Below are 18361 nucleotides of genomic sequence, written 5' to 3' on the forward strand. Positions count from 1 at the left end.
CTCCTCCTCCTCCTCCCCTTCCTCCTCCTACTCCTCCCCTCGCCTTCCTACTTCTGCACCGGCTCCGCTCCCGCACCGGCTCCGCCGCTGCCCCTCAGCCGCCGCGGCTGCCGCACGGCCCCCTCCTTTCCTCCTCCCTCCCTCTCCCCCGCCCCGTCCCCAGCGCCGCCGCCGCTGCTTCCACAAGATGGCGGGGACCGTGGCCGAGCGGGACGCGCCGGTGAGTGGCTGCTGTGCCCCCTCCCCGGGTCTCCGGGCCGGGGCTGGGGCTGGGGCTGGGGCGGGGGTGGCGGGCAGGGCAGCGCAGGACCCGCGACGGGCACCTGCGAGCGGGGGGGGAGCGGCCCCGGCTGCCCCTGCTTCAGCGCTCTGCTCTTTTACCTGCAGAAAATAGAGGACGGGCATTTAAACAACTCCCTGGGATCCCCGGTGCAAGCAGATGTGTACTTTCCTCGCCTGGTAAATCACCTTTTTTTTGGGGTTTGGGCGGCGGTGTGTTTATTTTTTTTTTTTTAACCCCTTCTCCCCCCTCTCCCCGGCTGCGCAACTGATGCCGAGTTGACCCTCGCCAACCCCCCCCTGTCCTTTCCAGATCGTCCCCTTCTGTGGGCACATCAAAGGAGGAATGAGGCCGGGAAAGAAGATCTTAGTTATGGGCATAGTGGACCTGAACCCCGAGAGGTAACACCCGGGCAGGGCTGCCCGCCCTGGGGATGCTGGGCATGGGGAGGGGCGGGGGGGCCGAGGCCACACACACACATACACACACACGGATCCCTGCTTTCTGGAAAGGGATTATTTTTATCATTTTAAATATAGCGTGCTGATTTCTCCTTTGACCCATAGAGGGGGCATTTCTTTAAGGGATCCTGTTTCCCAGCATTTCCCTTGGGAGTAAAGGAGCATATATATATATGTACATATATATATATACACACATATATGCACATGCACACACACACATATATATGCTTTAACCATGTTCTTGTCCCTGCTGTGCTTTTGGAGCACTCCCTGAATGAGCTGAGCTGTCACTCCTGGTGCGGCTAGACCATCAATGGCTTTAATAAGCTGAGAAATGAGACCAGTGGCATCTGGGGCTTATTTGCTTGTTTCTGGCTGAGTGAGAGCTGTTCTGTTTATGTTGCAGCTTTGGCATCAGTCTGACTTGCGGGGAGTCAGAAGATCCTCCTGCGGATGTAGCTATTGAACTGAAAGCTGTGTTTACAGACAGACAGTTCATCAGAAACTCTTGTGTAGCTGGAGAATGGGGGGAAGAGCAATCGTCTATTCCTTACTTTCCATTTATACCGGACCAGCCTTTTAGGGTGAGTACCAGGATGACAGCGGCACGCGCCATATCTGATAAAGAGTAATACAATCAGAGTTGCAGCAGAACCCAACTTGCCTCTTGAGAAATCACAGTGTAGCCCGCGCTTCTCCGGCTGACACACCGGTTGCCAGATTGATAAGAAGTTGCGTGGAGATTCCGCTGCTTTGTGCAACTGCAGGCAGTTCAGATGGGGCTGTGGACACCTCACCGGGGTGCTATGATGACAAGTTGGAGGCTGTAATACTGTGTGATGCACTTCCTGAGCTTAGTTTTACAGCTATAAATTAAGAAGTACCTCTATGTTATTACTGCATTACAAGTTATTACTGGAGAATGTAAATACTCTGTGGGAATGCTGTATGTTTTGATGTTTTTTTAAATGGACATAGTGTTTGCAATTTAGTGCAGCTAATAAGGATCTTGTTCATCCTTTGTCTCCAGGGGTTGACCGTAGCTCTTCGTGTTAGCAGATTAAACAGCTAAGCAATGGGGGTATTCTTTTCTGAACCCTGGCATTAAATCTCCTGTCACATTTAAGTCCGTAGTCCCTTGAAAATGGTGTACGTGGAAATGCTGTGATGCAAAGGCTGAACTGGATTGACCTAGAACCATATTCCCATCTGTAGTGTTTACAGTTATATGAAGACGTCTTTGCAAATCAGGACTAACAAAGTATGCAGCTGCAGAGGGCTGCCTCTCTCTCAGCAGCTTCAGTACACTGAGGAAAAAAGGCTGCATGCCTTTTTCATGCTGCTGACCCAGAAAACCCTCCTCCCCTCTTGTGAAACCTCACTGGCCCCTCTGCTAAATGCCAATGCTCTGACCAGCTGCCAAACTCTCCTAATCCTTCTTGCCCCAAAATAATCTCCCCCAGCCCCAAAAGCTGTCTCCCCAGATGCTTGAGCTTTCAGAGGGTGTTTATGACTGGTTTTGCTGTGAATTGGTTGCGCTCTACTTGCTTCTACAAACTCTCCCGTCGGAACTGGCAACACCCTTTGGTGCATGTGGGAAATGCACTTGAAAGGGCTTGGAGGGTTGGTCCTGCTCTGGCTGAGAGTGTTATAATACCTGCTGCAGTGGGTGGTGGCTGGGCCTTCAGACAAGCCAGACAAATTACCCAGAGCATGTTTTGTGGGTGTCCCATTAATGACAGTTGACATGGGAGGACAGCAATGTTGCATGTTTGGCATGAGATACTGTAGGAAGGGAGTTGTTGTTCTTTTTATTTTTTCCTTTTTTTTTTTTCCCCCAAATGCACTAATGGAATTTAGGCTCCTAAATGACTTTTGTACCTTTGATGGTCTCCCTTGTAGTGAATAAATTAGACTATTAAGTGTTCTTGCCAATTACTTGTGATCCAGTCCTATTATTGCTCTGGTGTGGCCCAGGGTGATCAGAAAAAATGGATCGTAAGCAGCGTTGAGGCTAACCATATCTTTTACATAACAACGCCTAAGGCTGGATGCACCTGCCGCAGTGACACAGGAGCTACGTGGCAGCATGGGTGCTTCTCTGTTACGTGGGACGCTACCGGGTCCCCAGGAGCTTAATCTCTCCTGGGCTGTCTGCTGGCCCTTCTCCCACCGTAATGTGCCTGAAGTCAGTCGGGCCTTGGCTCACTGAGTTTATTACTGGCCCCGTTCCCATTTTTTATACACTGTAATAGCAGCAGAGTCAAGTGCCTGGAAGCCGCACTTCACTCCAGACTACCAGCCTCTTGAAATGACCCAAGATTTATACGTGGCTTCCCCGCAGATTTTCTTCTTAGCCTGTCTGGACCTGGAGGTCTCTGAGGGCTTGCACAATAAGCCCACGTTCTGTGCCCTTGTATCTCTGCTTCCTGCCAGGGCAGCTCCAGCTAAGTTTAACTACAGAGCACCCTCTCAAGCCACCCCTAACATCAGGAATCTCCTGACCTGTCCAAGCCTGTTCAGCTCCAGGCTTTGTTGCTTTTCCAGAGCATTTCTGTAGGGCTGTAGGAGGAGGGCTGAGCTGTGTCCCTCCCTGATCCTGTCTGTGCCTCATGCGAACCGTCTAGCTGAATTCAGGACATCCTGCACTGCGTTTCCCTTGCTGCAGCCCCGGTATGGAGTCCAGTCCAGCAGGGAGTCCTGGGCTGTCTGCAGCCACAGCAGTGAAGGCTTTTAGTGTTGCAGCAGCTCTGTATGTGTGGGAGGGGAGGGCAAACTGATCCCTCCTCTTGTGTTTGCTCCCTTCCTTAATGGCAGTGTGGAAAGCATTGCAGAGGGAACTGCCTCCTCATTCTGCAGCAAAATATTCTGTAGCAAGGAATGCAGTATTTGCGTTGGAGATACAATTTCTTCCCCTTCTAATTAGCAGTTTGAGTCTGTTTCTGGCGTAATTCCAAGAGGCAAAACCTCTGTGATGCCAGTGGGACTGGGTTCCAGAGTCCTGCCACGACAATGCGAGATTGAGTTAACATCCCTGTGAAGTAAGAGCAGATCCATCATAGTGTAACTGGTGTCATGGGGGCAAACTCCTCTCAGCCCTGGCTGTTACGTGGCACATAAGTAACAAAATGTGTAACCCCACCAACACTACTTGAAGGCTAATGGAGTGCTCTCTGTATTCTGTGAAATGACTTTGCAGTTACACGTGCTTCATCATTTTATTTTTACAGGTTGAGATACTTTGCGAGCATCCCCGGTTTAGAATATTTGTGGATGGACATCAGCTCTTTGATTTTTACCATCGTATTGAAACACTGTCAGCAATTGACACGATAAAGATAAATGGAGATCTTCAGCTTACAAAACTTGGCTGAGCCTGTTGGGACTGCAAATTCCAAACCGGCTCAGGTGCCATCGTCCATTTGGAGAAGTGACAGCCAGCTCAGGACACAGCTATGGTAGGAAGGCTGCCCTGTTCCTTTACCGCATGCAGTTCTTCACTCCTGTGCCGATGAACCGGGCTGTTGTTTATCCTAATGAAGAACATAGTTGGTTAATAGACATTGAGACATTTTTCTTGCGTCAAAATAGCCCACCTGTGCTGGATAATCAAATTGGAATGGATTCAGAAAGACTTGCAGTCTTGTCTCAAAACTCACAGAAAGGCAATTTCTGAAATGCACCGCTAAAACCCGTTACTGATCAGCAGTGACAACAACAACAAAAAAGACTTTTTCTTTTGCAAATATAGTTTCTGCACTGAAGTGGAGTAGTGTAGCACAACACAGGGCCACGTGCTGACGTCCTTACCCAGGGCCTGAGCCTGGTTCCATGGAAATCAACGGCAAAACTCCCACACACTTCAATGGGGTACAATCAAACTGTCTAGTCCTTAGTCAAGCACAATTTCCACTGATTTCTATGGGGTTTTTGCACACACCAGGGGCCAGCTCTTCTGCTGGTGTAAATCAGCATTACATCCATGGCTTGCAATGGAATTTTGCTGATTGCTGCTAGCCGCTGATTTGGCCCAAGGACTGTGCAAAAACAGAATGAGGGTGTGAGGACACAGCCTGTATGTTTTAGTCAGGGTATTTACATAGAATGTAGATTGTTACGAGTTTTTGCACAATGTATTGTTAATACAATTTTTAAAGCTTATCTGTAGTTTATTTATTTATACTCATTGTATGTATTAGTAAAAATGAACAATCTTATGGGCTAAGAACAGCAAAGTGTAAACATTTTGAATGTACAAAATGTCTTAGGTTCTTTGGGTAAACTTTATATATTGTTCTTGAAAAATCATGTTTCCTATCAAACATTTAGTTAAATTCTAATGTAGCCCTCTAGGCCCTGGGAAAATGTGGGCATGGTAGTTGGTGCGGGTGGGGAAATCTTTGCATATTCACTAGGAACTGTTTTTCAGGGCTTACTAACTTTGCTGCACAGGATAGGTTTGAGTTACAGTCGATTCATTTTAAAATGAACTTTAAACAGCAAACTTTTAGGTTTAACTGTGCTTTTATAACCTGAGAAAAAGTTAAATTTGTCAGTCTCTTAGTTCAGAAAGAGAACCCGCCTCTTTCAAGGGAGATTGGAGATTTTTTGCACTTGTTTGAGAACCTATTCGGCCTTTGATATGACAATTAAAACTTGTCTAGACAGCCAAGTTATTAGTGCTTGAAAATCAGCTACTGCACATGAATAATAACTTTTCAAGTAGCTTTTTAAATAGTAGTTCTATCTGTATAAACACAGTCATTGCGCTACACTATAAATGAACACAGCCACTTTTCTTGACTTCTTCAAGACTAAATACACTTTTTTCCTTGGCTGCTCACAATAGACTATAGCAGGTCTTTCTGAGTAGTTATAATCATGATATAAACATGTATTTAGGCAATCTTGAAAACATGTAATATAGGGACTTTGTAAGACACAGAATACAAAAACATCCTTTGTAGCACAGTATTAAAAAAAAAAAGAGAGAAGAATCTCACAAACTGAACTATGTTAAACCTGCAATAAAGCTGTGGTTCAAAGCAACCAGAACTGGAATATCCAAAGTTAAGGGTAGAATGCCAGTTGCAAAGCCTCATTTTGCGCTAATTTGGCCTGCAGTTAAGAAGCCTTAGACTGCAAGCTGAAATTCCAACTGTGGCTCTAGTCCAAAGCCTGTTGAGGTCAATCAGAGTCCTCCGAACATAAAAGCCTGATTCTTATTTCATGCAAGTGCAAATCTCTTTGTAAAGCCAGGAGGATGTTGCTGCTGCTGCAGAGAAGTTAAGAATCAAGCTGCCTACCTATAAAATACAAGTTAAAAATGGAATTTTTAGCCTTAACATTGACATTCCCTGACTTTTCCTCCTTTTTCCAAATTAAGAGAGAATCTATTGTTTCCCAGATGATCTTTTTATCTGGTGTGTGGCTTTTAAGTTTCACATCAGATTCTATTTGTATTCCAGATTGAATCTTGATATGAAATGTTCCTGTCTTGCTCTGTTTTTACTCTTTTACATGATACATGATGACTGTGTCATTTTCCATTGTATAAAGGATGCTGACAGTGTTTCGGTACAAAATATATTCTTAAAAATTATGATGATAATAAAAATCCAAGGGAAAGGTGCTTCTACATGAGGTGTTTGGATTTTTCTCCAGCTTGGAAGTGCTCTATGATTCCAAAGCAGATGCAGGGAGAAGATGAATTCTGTTTGGAGAGATATTTAGCACCCTCCCTGCCTGGCACTTTTTCCAATTAGATGTGTAAAACCAGGTGTGCTGAGGCAGTGCCGTTGCCTGAGGCTGTCCTGCTAGCCCAGTGGGCCAGAAACATGAGGCTGGAGAGAGTTAAGTAGCACCGTGACCCTACAGTAGCACAAAACCAAAAGGGATCTCGCTGATAGCACACCAGTAGAGATTTCCCATCCATGCCTTTACTGATGCCCAGAAAAAGCAATTAGGCTGACTTGCATTTTGAGCTGGGATTCCTGGAAGGTTAGCACAGCTCTTAGACTTCTGCTGTCCTGCTCAGGCTCAGCACAGCCCCGTTCCTACGCCACAGATGAACTCGATGCCCCACTGTGTCGGCGGCGTCTCTGTCAGGAGTGAGAGCCCAGCGATCCTGCCTCAGTTCCCACCCGCTGCGCTGGGCACTCCCATGTGTTCCTGCGCCTTCTGTCTCGGGAAAATGCCTTTTTGAACCTGGTTCTGGTTTTGCCTTTGCATAACTTCACCAGCCGCGGCACCCACCACCTGATTCTGCACTGTTGTGGTTTCGGAGCTGGGCTTCGAGGCAATAAGGGCTGTGAACCCACTTCTTATGGGTTGTGGTTTGGCTGAGAGCTCGGGAAAGGGCAGAAAGTCACAGTTATGGCTTCCACATTTGTCTAACACCAGTTTGGAAGGCTTTGTGTTTTTCTGTTGCTCTTGGGCAGTACCAGGCTACAGCAGGCAAAAGAAGGATGATGTCTGTGTAACCAAGGGCTGTTCCACAGGTGCTGAGCTTATGTTGACTGGTCACGTTCAGAAGCAACCACCGAACACTTCTGTGTCCAGTGTAAGTCAGAGAAAACCGAGGCCTTAAATGTTTCTGTTCGGTTGGACTTTCAGCCAAATCCAAATGCTTAAGATGAGAGACTGTGCTCCAAAATTTATATTTGGTCTCCACAATTTAGAGATTATCCAGATCTTAATTTTCAGTATAAGCCCTACTAGACCCGAAATAAGGCTGTTTCCACATTGGACCAGGTTTTCAAAATGGCTTTCAGTAGGGACACGCAGTCTGTGAGCTTCTTGGAAGCTGCAATTCTTCAGGACTGAGCATGTGAATCAACTTTTGAAATCTTATGCTAGAATTTATTAGCTGAATATTTCCGTGGTTTCCTGTGAATGAGGAAATTAATTCTGAAATGAAAGAAGCCTTGAATGGGTAAAACCCATGTGGAGTGGAATCACTCAGCATAGCTTTATTTTTTCCAAAGAGGAAAAAAAAAATAAAAGACCAAATTATTTAGTAATTATTTTGTTATGTTTGGAATTGGCTGTGATAAAGCTGATTTAATTTAAAAAAACATACACGCAAAAAAAAAGTGGTTATTGCCTACTCAGAAAGAGCCTTAAAATACTTCAGTATCATGTGAGGTAGTCTGTGTCTAAACATATTTCACCTAAATGCTTTTTCACAGCCAAGTTGTTAAAAATGTTACAAAATACCTTCTTTTTAGTGACACAATTAGAAATGTTTGCCCCACCTTGAAAGAACATTTTGTACTAAATATTCATATGTTGTCTATGTGAACTTGCACTAACATATATTATATTCTCCCTTCCCTCCTTGCCTAGCTTGAGAAAAAATAGGCGTAATATTGCTAAACCGGTTGAATGTGACATCTGCTTGAGGCATAGCATCTTTCTCAAGGGCTGTTTTGAGTAAACATCCTGAAAACCAAAGAGAGAGCCTGATTCACCGTTCTGCTGTGCCAGCTTTCCACCCCTGCCTTTCTCCTGCTGTGAGGCTGAGGCTGAAACCCTGAGATTTTAATGTAAGGGAGCAGCACTGAGATTTTTTTATCTTCCAGGATTTAAAACTATTCGCTGTGGAGGAAACAAGAACAGAGTAGCCACCGTGTGTTTTAGTCCTAATGGAGCACGAGTTCAGAGGGAGGTTAGTGGGCATTTCAGAGCCAGCCAAGAGCACAGGCCGTGTTGATTCGTGACCCAGGGATGGGCATTTGCCACATTGTTAGCTGCCACCTTCTCCAACCCCATAGCAGGACACGCAGCAAAAAACCAGCACTGCTTACAAGTTTGAAAGGCATGAGCTGGTTCATGTTCCTACTCGCCTTCTTTAAAAGAGGCTCCCAAATAAATAGTATGAAAATTTAGGAGTTGCCATGCCGCTAAGGTATTATTTTCCCCAGAGATATTCAAGCAGTGTATCTGATGTGGGGCTCATCTTGCCTCCCATCCACAAGATGTGCTCCCCACAGAAATCCACAGCGCTGGTTTCCACTCTGAGGCTGGGTACAGTGACCTTTCCATGCAGAAAACTGCAGAACCACAGTTCTGCTAAGCCAGTTAGTGGCAGCATTAAGCAACCTCCCGGCACCCCTGAGCTGATACGACAGTGTGAGGAGCAAGAGTCAGGCTGAGGGCAGCTCTGAATGCTCACTGTGATAAGCACAGACAAGCTGTGTGAGTCTGGGACCAGTTAGTGACCTGGTGAGATTTTTTTGTAACCATGGGTATTATTCCGATTTTCTCACGTGGATCAGAAAGCATACAGGTAAAAGTCACTTTGCACTGAATGGTGTGTGGGATTAGAACCAAGGTCAACACAAACAGGGAGAAAAAATGAGCTGCAGACTCTTTATCTGGCTTTGATACACCCTCACAGCTCCTCCCAACAATCACTGCTGTTGTGAACATACACAATTACTACAACAAGGAGTTCAGCAGCATATGCAAAATTAAACTAATAAGCATGTACTTTGCCACAGGTCCTCCCTAGCTTCTGTTGCTAGGCCTCTCCATCTGCCCATCAACAAATAACTATATCCTGCTGCTTCTAAAATCCGTGGAAATCTCTTTAACTTTCATGGAAATAGGTCCATAAGAAAAGGTGTATTTCTAGCTCTCCCTCTCCAGTTATTTTCAGCTGGGGCATACTCTAAAACTGAGTTTATTTTTAAGTATGAATAGAGGACTATTTCTGTCTGCAATATCCATTTGACAGAGTCAACAGAAAGCACAGCCTCTCTCTGCTGCAGTAACACTGGTTTCACAGCTGATGAAATGTCTTATATTAATTACCTTCTGATTTTAAAAAGTGTGGTTGTGCACAAAAGGACTGGGCAATAATAGTAATATGTATCATTCACCACAGATCTATTTTTATGTGTTGTGCCAATTTCATAATGAACTTTTAATAATAATAAAACAGGAAATCCTCACATAGGTTGTTCTGTCTTTTATCTGAATTATTAACGCTCATTACACACCCTCTTGACTCCTTTAACTTCTGGCTTCCTTTATCTTCTGACTGTTTTTCAGCTGTTGCTGTTTCCCTCATAAAACTGTAGTGTGAAACTTTAGAATGAGATGCGCAGCTTTAGTAGCGGCTTGTGTAAAACTTTTACAGTTTAAATGCACTATACGTAACAATCAGCTCCCTCAGAGGAAAGATTATCTTGCTTACTCATGCGAGACTCCTGCTGACATCAGAAGTTAACAGGCACGACTCAGACCTTACGGCCAGCCCATGAGACACAGATTGCTGATTGCTTTTGCATAGGATAAAACAGCCCGTCAGCAGCGTAACTCACACGTGCGCTTCCGTTCGCTCCGGTGGGACTGGATTAGTGGCTGAGGGTTACGTGGTGAGTAAAACCACCAGATCGGCTCCAGAGACATGTTATTATGAGATCCAGTGTTTTATTTGTTGGCACGAACTGAACTAAAGTTCACACTGACCTGAGTAAGTAGAAGAGGAAACTTGAAGGTCTCGGTTTCTTCCAGTTAAAGCTATCGGGAAAATTCTGAATGACCCAAATGGGAAAGGAGTATGCCCTACATCCAGTTGTGGCTGTAAAAAATTAGTGAGGTTTCTGAGGGAAACCTCAAAATCCAAAGAGGATTTGAATACAGCTAGTTCTGTGGTTTTTCTCCTGATAAATTGACTATGAATCAGATGCTCCCCACGCAGTTCATCCAAGGTCTAACCCATCAGCCAGGATCTGTATCCATCCCTGCTCAAAGCCAGCCTGAAATTGGCCCTTTGTTTACAACACGTGACCTTAAAAAGGGGCAGCTAAAGATTCAGAGTTAAAACACAGCACTAGGTAGCCCGGATGCAAACCAGAAATGGCAGTGAATGGTGTAAGGGCAGCATTTAGTCCCCATGAGATAGCAGAACAGCAGCTGCATAAGTGCCTTGGGGGATTTTCAAAAGGGGGAATATATACATCAAATTTTACCACTTGCTTGTGGCAACTCCTGCAGAGGCCCTTGAAAAGCTCTTGTTTGACGTGTAATACTAAGCAAACCACAGGTAGGAGTTTTGGGGGAAAGGAGGATAAGGGGTTGCCCACTCCACTGGGAGCACCTGATGTGGCAAGTGCCACTTCTCTGCCATTAAGATCAGCGCTACGGATGCCTCACAGCTGGGCCTTATTTCAGTGGAGTGTTTCTGAGCTTGAAGTCAAGCCAATTCATGTTGAGGGATTTACTCACAGGAATACCATGAATACGACTCTTTGCTAGCACTGAGCTGGATCTTATTTTTAAATTATGACTTTCAGCATGCTTCTAAGAATAGAGGCTGGCTCCAAAATGTCACATCGGCTCCAGTGCTTGCCAAAGGTTACACATTTCTCATCCCGGGTTGAAATCTCTCCATCAGGTTTTGAGGCTTTAGTTTCCACACTGGTGCCTTGCTAGACCAAGGCTGTGATGCTGGAGGGGGTTGTTCTGTGAAAGACCCTGAGAAGGAGGTGTCTTTCAGCAGCTCTCCTCCTGGCAGGAGACCTGGAAGTCTCCCTCAGCGGTCAGAAGCGACAGCAAAACAGAGCTACGCTGACTCCTGCTTTGCAGAACAGGGCTTCCTTGCTCTCTAAGAGGTAGCAATAAAAGCCCGGTTAATTAGAAAAGCTTCACTGAAGCTGAACAGTAAATCTCAACAGCAGAGAAAAGAGGATTTCAGCACTAGGCAATCTGATACAGCAGCAGAGAGCCATGCTCCCTTGGTGCCCAGAGGCCATGGGCCAATACCGATGGAGCAGAGGCAGAGCTCCATGCTGTGGAGCAGCCTTCACCAAGCACTGATGGGGATACTGGAGATTTCAGAGACTGCTCAGTGGCTTTGCCTTTGTCTGGCTCCAAAAACCCTTGTAATGGGAGCAAAGCCAGGGCTGACAGTAGTGTAATGTATGACAAGCTACAGTAGCAGCTCCGGCACTGCATGCTTGAAGAGGCAAAGAGGATTCTTTCCTGGCTGCTCTCTAAGAAATTTTCTGTTCAATGGGAAAGATAATCACTGTCTAGAGGAGATCCAGACCAGAACTAAAGGCAGAATATGGCTTTGGGTAGAAGAAACATTCTTGGGGAAAAAACAGACTCACTACAATCTCCAGGGGAAAAGGAAATATTTTAATTTAAAAGCATAAAGACAGCAACAAGCATAGTGGTGCTCCTTTTACACCCCATTTTTGTAAGAAAGGTACAATGAGCTAGCCTGGCTACAAAACAGACTTTGAGGGGCAAAGCAGGGAGCAGGTCTGGATTATGGCGTGTGTGCAGAACACAGCTTTCACATCCATTCCCCTCCATCTCCACCACCTTTTCTCAGGGGTGGCCGGTCCTCTGCACAAGAGAGAGACATTGCTGGACACCCCACAGCCAGAGTAATTCTCCTGTGGCTCCAGAGCTTTATGTGTCCTCTACAGACACCAACCAAGGTGTACTTTATTAAGCATCACTCGGTGAAAAACTTCAAAGCACTGACGAACTTTACAATTTGTGTTAAATCATGAATGCTCATTGCCATTTCTAGTGTTACTGTTGTTATTCTGTTGGCAGAGAGAGGGAAGAACAAGCGATGCAGCAACAGTTTCTCAGCAATCGGTGCTGTAATTTGAAATATACTGGTTTGCACACACTTAATGGCTCATCACCATGACTTTTGGCTACAACATTGTAGTTCAATTCCTCTCCTTTGCTCACCAGGCAAACAAGTTATTTTGGGCCAGCAGTAAGATTAAGTCATGCTATGGACCGAGTAACTCCTCTGGGATCAGAGGGGCTATTTCTAATGCAATATCCTTCAAAATATTACTCTTTCAATAGTAAAAAATGAAGGGCATTTTGTCAATTTTTACAGCCTCTACTGACTCACAGTGCTTTCACCTGCAATTTAAATAATGCAGAAGAGAAGCTGGAACATGGAAGACAATGTTTCTTAGCAGAGAGTTGTTTGCTGGACCTTGAATTCAAAAGACAATGTGCACACACACTTCCCTAGATAAAATACAGCAATCACATCCTGAGGGATGCAAACAGGCAGATCTCTCTTGATTTCAGTGAATTGACAGCAACTGAGCACCTGATGGAGTATCAGCTGGTTTAAGGTTCTCATAATAAACCTAACCTCTTTCAGCTATTCAGAAGATGCTCTCAGGCAAAATAACAGGATTCTATTTAGCAAAGGGAAGCACACGATAGTTTTAATGCATTGTACAGCTGAAGCTGTGATAACTCATGCTTGAAGATGATGTTTTTAAGAGAAAGGGAAATCAGTTGTAACTAGAATAGTTGCTGTCTTTACATATTACCAGCTGTATTGATTACCTTCATCCTGTGTGTCACTGGCAACTAGGGAACACGATACATTATCTCATGCTAGCGTTGGAAAGCAGTAGAGTGGTGTATTTTTAGAAACAAGATTCCCACAGTGTAATTGTAGCAACTGGATGATCATACATCTGCATATTAAAACACCAACAGATGAATTCCTGGACAGTGCCAGCAAATATTTCACTGTTTGGGGGTAGGAGAGAAGGGCATGAATTAACAGCTCAGAAGTTCAACAACTGACAACCACAGTGTTTTTACCTCTAAGAGTGTCCATAGAGAGCTGTGGGGCTCACAGTGCCCAGCATGAAAGGGAAGCTGGTAAAAAGCAGAATCTCACTTTCTGGGATGAAGAGATGATGCATTTGCAGGCCAGAGTGTCCATCTCTCTGCTGTCTTACCTGGTTCCGTGACACATGAAATTAGGGGTGCTTGTGTTGCACAATGGGGCATGGTGCAGAGGTGCTCACTAAACCTCATCAAGATTGCAGAAGTGCAAGGCTTATTGCTGGTCACAAAACCATTCAGATGTGGGCATGCAGTTGGTAGGGCCAAGTTGCCTGTAAAGAAAAATCAGTTGGGAGGTAACCAGGAGCATCTGCTTGGAACTTATATGTCTCATAAAGCATTTATACATCTTGTAAAGCAGAAGATGCCATTTCAGAATATCAGCCAGAATAACAGTCCTGTCACTGGGCTGATTTAGACAGGAGATGTACAGGACCAGTCAAAGTCTGAACCTTTCCACTAAGAGCCAACCCAAGTGTCTCTAAGTAGAACACAATATGGGCTGACTTGCAGAATAACTAATCTACACTTGAAGCACTCAGCAGCCATTCAGGTAGGTGTCAGCATGCCAGATACCTTCCAGTAGACTGTTGCTGTATCCAGTACAAATAAACTGATAAACATAGACTATCACAGGAGTGTGGTGACTATTACACTTGACAAAACTGGCAGTCCAAATAGTTGACAGTCTTTGGCTGTGCTAACTGGAATGTGTTTTGGAGGACAGCACAAGTGATGCTGTGGCAAACAGCTATAGCATAGCCTGCCCCAGGTAGATTTTTCTTTCCATTCTCTTTGAGCAGAATTGGCCTGAAACCTTTTCAATAGTCTTGAATTTTATGTGTTTATTACTGCAATAGGATATGTTGGTATTGGAGGCTATTAAATGCCCAATCATTTTCAGAATCCTGTTATGTTTATGTATGCTGGTATTGTTCATGAATGGCAATATACCCCATGCAAAGAAAATTCCCCTGTCTGCCTTCAATATACTACTCTTCTGTTTCATTATATGTCCTTTTATCCCTTAATAGGTGGATGAATAAAGAGAAGACCCTAAACGACCTTTTTAGTGTCATTTAGCTTTCTATACACTTTCATCATGTTTATTACCACCTTCTTCAAGGTACATAGTCCTTTTTAACCTAATGACCAAATACCAGACTGGAAAATTTTCTAAAACATTTTAGCACATGGCTTGAATCCACAATATAAGAATTAACAGTCACCACAGTCAAAGCAAATTGCAAATGGTGGTATATTGCCTAACATCCTGATGTAAGATAAAGGCCTACTCCAGGGGGTGTACTGCAACATGAAATCCAAGCGTACAGACTTTGCATATTAAGTTAGATCTTCATTTCAGAAAAGCCTCTAATTATGCTGAAAAGTGTGCTTTCAAGCTTTCCTACACCTGGCCTCCAGGAACAGCCCTAGTTAACTGCAGGCAATCACTCCATCCATGTCATTCTTTCCCCACAAGGGATTTAAACACTGCATCTACATAGTCATGCCACCAGACCAAACGGACCTCAGCCTGTTCCAACCTGCCTCTGGCCAGCATCCAAGATAATTTTTGTGGCTTCCTTTATGTTCAAGCCGTCTTCTTCTATCTCCAGTGCTGGAAGGGAGCAGCCAGATCTGGCTGCTCAGAGCATACCACTCCCCAGGGAACATCTTGTTCTGGAGCAGGCATGGCAGTAAGAAACGTCCTTCGAGGCATTCAGAGTGATGTGAGCCAGGTTTCAAACAGGAGGCGACAATTTTCACTGCCAGAGACTGCCTACCCATTTCGGACATGTAGCAGCTCCACGTGCCCTCTTCTGAGCTGCTTAGTTTAGACCTCAAACAGATCCAAAGGGAAGTTCTGGATGGAATACCTTCACAGGTGAACTTCCATATACGGCCATGAAGCCATGGGCTGCGACGGCTGGCATGCAGATACATATCAGCATGCCAAAACTTCCACAGCAACATGTAACTAGTATACACAAACACAATTACACACGCATTTATTGGGAGAAGGTGGTAGAGTGACTCGAACATGTGTCAACAGCTTCCCAGGGTGAGGATTTAAAAGAGCTATTTGGTGCAATAAAGACCGATGCTTAATACACAATTTTTCCGCAAAGACAGCCTTATTTGCTTAGGCCAGCTGAGTGACTACATTAATGGGAAAACTGGAAGCCTTTTAGTGGGTGAGTAGTAGCTGAAACTGCAGGGGTATTCATACCACCTTCTGCAGCATCTAATTTCAGCTGTGGTAATTCAGTCTGTTCTCTGTGGGTTCCCTATATAGGCAGTGCAAAGAGAGACTCTTCTCCAGAGAATGATTTAGCAGAGAAAATTTTGATGCCCTGAATGGTCTTCCAGAGGACTTGGCTCCAATATTTACAAAGGGACACTGAGGACACTTGCCTCCTACCAAACACTCAGATGTAGACGCCTGATCTCCCCTTCGCACACATACACACCCTGTGCCTAAAGTTTTGTTTTGTTTTGTTTTAAAAAAAAGAGCTGGAAACAACAGGCCACAGATTGGTGACTGCAGATGTTTCCTTAAGCACTTCCTAGTAGGAAGAAAACTACCAGCCTAAGAAAGTGAAAAACAGCAAAGGTGTTCAGTGCTAAAGGCAGAGAGTTATGTGTCACTCACACAACAAAAAAAGACACTTGCAGTTCTGCTGTCACAGCAATTCACCTGTCCTGCCAGGCTTTGAAAGAGATCTGAATAAAAAGCCCTGGAAGGAGCCGTGGTACTTATGGCAGCAGCTGCACGACATCCCTCTTCACCATCCCACAGGTGATGCGAGCGTCTTCTACGTGTAAGAAACACAATATACTCTGTAAACTAGAAATGCTAAATGATGTGGAAAGGGCTCTATAAACATGTGAACTTTATTTATATTTTTAATTACTTCCCATTTTGCTGAGAGCACAGTTTCCTATTAGCCGGATCCAAAGTAATTACTGGTTATGGGAACTTTCAGTGAATTCCAAGCAGGTCCTGCACTGCCAGAAACAGGTAGTAATTGGAAAATACCATGTTCCTCCCCTTCCACGAAAAGCAAAACCAGATAAAGCAGAATTGCATTTCAAGAGAGCAGTGTTATCACTTTGCTTAGACTGAACCGCGGAATTTGTTTATCCCTGTCCTTTTTGAACTGTTCAACATGGGCATATAAAGGAAGACACAGAACAGCTCTTTCTCAGAACCCAAGCTACCCAACAGCTCATGGCTGGTGGATTTCTTTACAAAAAGCACTGGGAATGCTAAATATTTCAGCATTCAGCCTTCATTCCTTGGTGGTCTCCTGTTCTGGTATGCAGAGGAAACAATGCTGGTATACTGATGTTGAGGTGGTTACAATGGCGAACAAATCTGACCTGAGCTGTTTTGGGCTGCCAGTTTTGTGCATGGTGTATATTTTATCACTCCGAAATGGCTGAATGCCAGAGATGTGTGAATGATCACAGGCTACGCAAAGTCTGAGTCAGCCTGACAGGTGTTTCAGAGGGTTTTACCAAAAGGTATGAATACCAGGTATGAATTATTAACTGGCCACCTCCGGGGGAGTGGGACAGAAACAATTTGTTGAGCTCAGTCTCAGCTAGCACCAACGCTGTGACGTGTGTGAATGTGCTCACCCTCCCAGAGGCTGCAGCCTCTACAAAGGAGGGTGAACAGGCAGAGTGCCTGAAAACAGAAAGGGAACAGGCCCGTGCCTCTGTGCTGGGATAACAGCCCTCCAGCTGCTTATATAGACAGTCAGAATGCATCCCATTTTGTGGATCTGCCAGCACACACGAAAAAAACTAAACATGGGCATGAAAACCCTTGCTCAGCAGATGCAGGACATGGGCTTTTCATTTTCTAAGACAATATTATTTTTATATGCAGATTTCGCTAAACTCAGAAGTCCTGATATGTTCTTACTCACTTTTAATTCCTTGTCTGCTTTGTCCAGCTAAAGACCGAGCAAAGATTTGGGGCTGAAGACACTGATAGACTGCAGAAACAGAGGGACAATATGTTCACCTTTCTTGTTAAACCTGAGGACTTCAGAGATACGACTTTGCATTTACAGGTATTTTTTTATTGCCAGTTGGGTTTGGGGTGGTGAGGTCTTTGGAGCTCAGGCATTCAGAGCCTGAATCTTTGTTCTTTTTCTCCTCACTGTTGCCTATTTCATACTCTTCACATCAGGATAATCCATTTTAATACACCTCGAGGAAATGATGGGGAAACTCTCAGATTCCTAACTAGGTTAGGGCTTTACTAAACCTTCCATGGGCAAAGATCTAGGCAAGGGTGGTCCTACTCTGACAGAGTACAGCAATAAGGATGTGATTTAAAGATAATGGAAGTAAAAGAAGGAGATGTCAAAGAAGGACTAGGACACAGTCTTGTGGGTTTTAATTGCAGCTGGTTCCTCTGGAGTATCCTTTGAAGGAATTTTACAGAGCAGCAGCCCACTACCTCTAAAAGACAATGCACAAAAGCCTCAGAGAAAATAATCTTCATGCAGAAAAAACACCAAAAAACAGGCATCACTTTATTTTCTTTTTGTCTGTTGCAAGAAAAATAGAAATACATACTGGCAGTCATGCACAGCTTTATTCCTGACCCTCAAAATGTTTTTAATGCAAGTAAGTCCAAAGCCTACATACGTGTGTTAGGTAAATATCACTGCCATTTAGCAATAGAGCAACCCTTGGGAGACTCCTCCCTTCCAGCAACCACTGCTTTGGTAGAACAGTGATTCCGTTTTTTTCATAGCTGAGCAATATCAGTGCAATGGGAAATAGAAGTAGTACCTTCCTGCACTGGAGAAGGTCCTGTGATGGTGATGTTTGCTTCTGGGATGTGAAATGGTTGAATTCAACATCAATGTGTTAGATCACCCAAAAAGAATCACAGGAATAAAGCCGGTATTCAAAAGCTCACACAAATGGTGCATGTTTTCCACACGCTAGC

General features: G+C 44.5%; 1 protein-coding gene and 1 long non-coding RNA gene across 2 annotated transcripts in view; one reads left to right on the forward strand and one right to left on the reverse strand.

Moving 5' to 3' along the window:
- On the forward strand, window positions 1–6382 carry LGALSL (galectin like). The gene is made up of 5 exons (XM_065059803.1): window positions 1–220; window positions 388–459; window positions 593–681; window positions 1151–1328; window positions 3975–6382. Exons 1-5 carry the CDS (start codon window positions 188–190, stop codon window positions 4116–4118), a joined length of 516 nt encoding a protein of 171 aa, XP_064915875.1. The 5' UTR covers window positions 1–187; the 3' UTR covers window positions 4119–6382.
- LOC135579209 (uncharacterized) overlaps window positions 5618–18361 on the reverse strand; it is a 23684-nt gene continuing 10940 nt past the window's right edge. Inside the window, exon 2 of the long non-coding RNA XR_010471897.1 lies at window positions 5618–13655. This is a non-coding gene — a long non-coding RNA (uncharacterized LOC135579209). The remainder of the gene's footprint in view (window positions 13656–18361) is intronic.

The sequence above is a fragment of the Columba livia genome, chromosome 3, assembly GCF_036013475.1.
Source record: "Columba livia isolate bColLiv1 breed racing homer chromosome 3, bColLiv1.pat.W.v2, whole genome shotgun sequence".
Lineage (NCBI taxonomy): Eukaryota > Metazoa > Chordata > Aves > Columbiformes > Columbidae > Columba > Columba livia.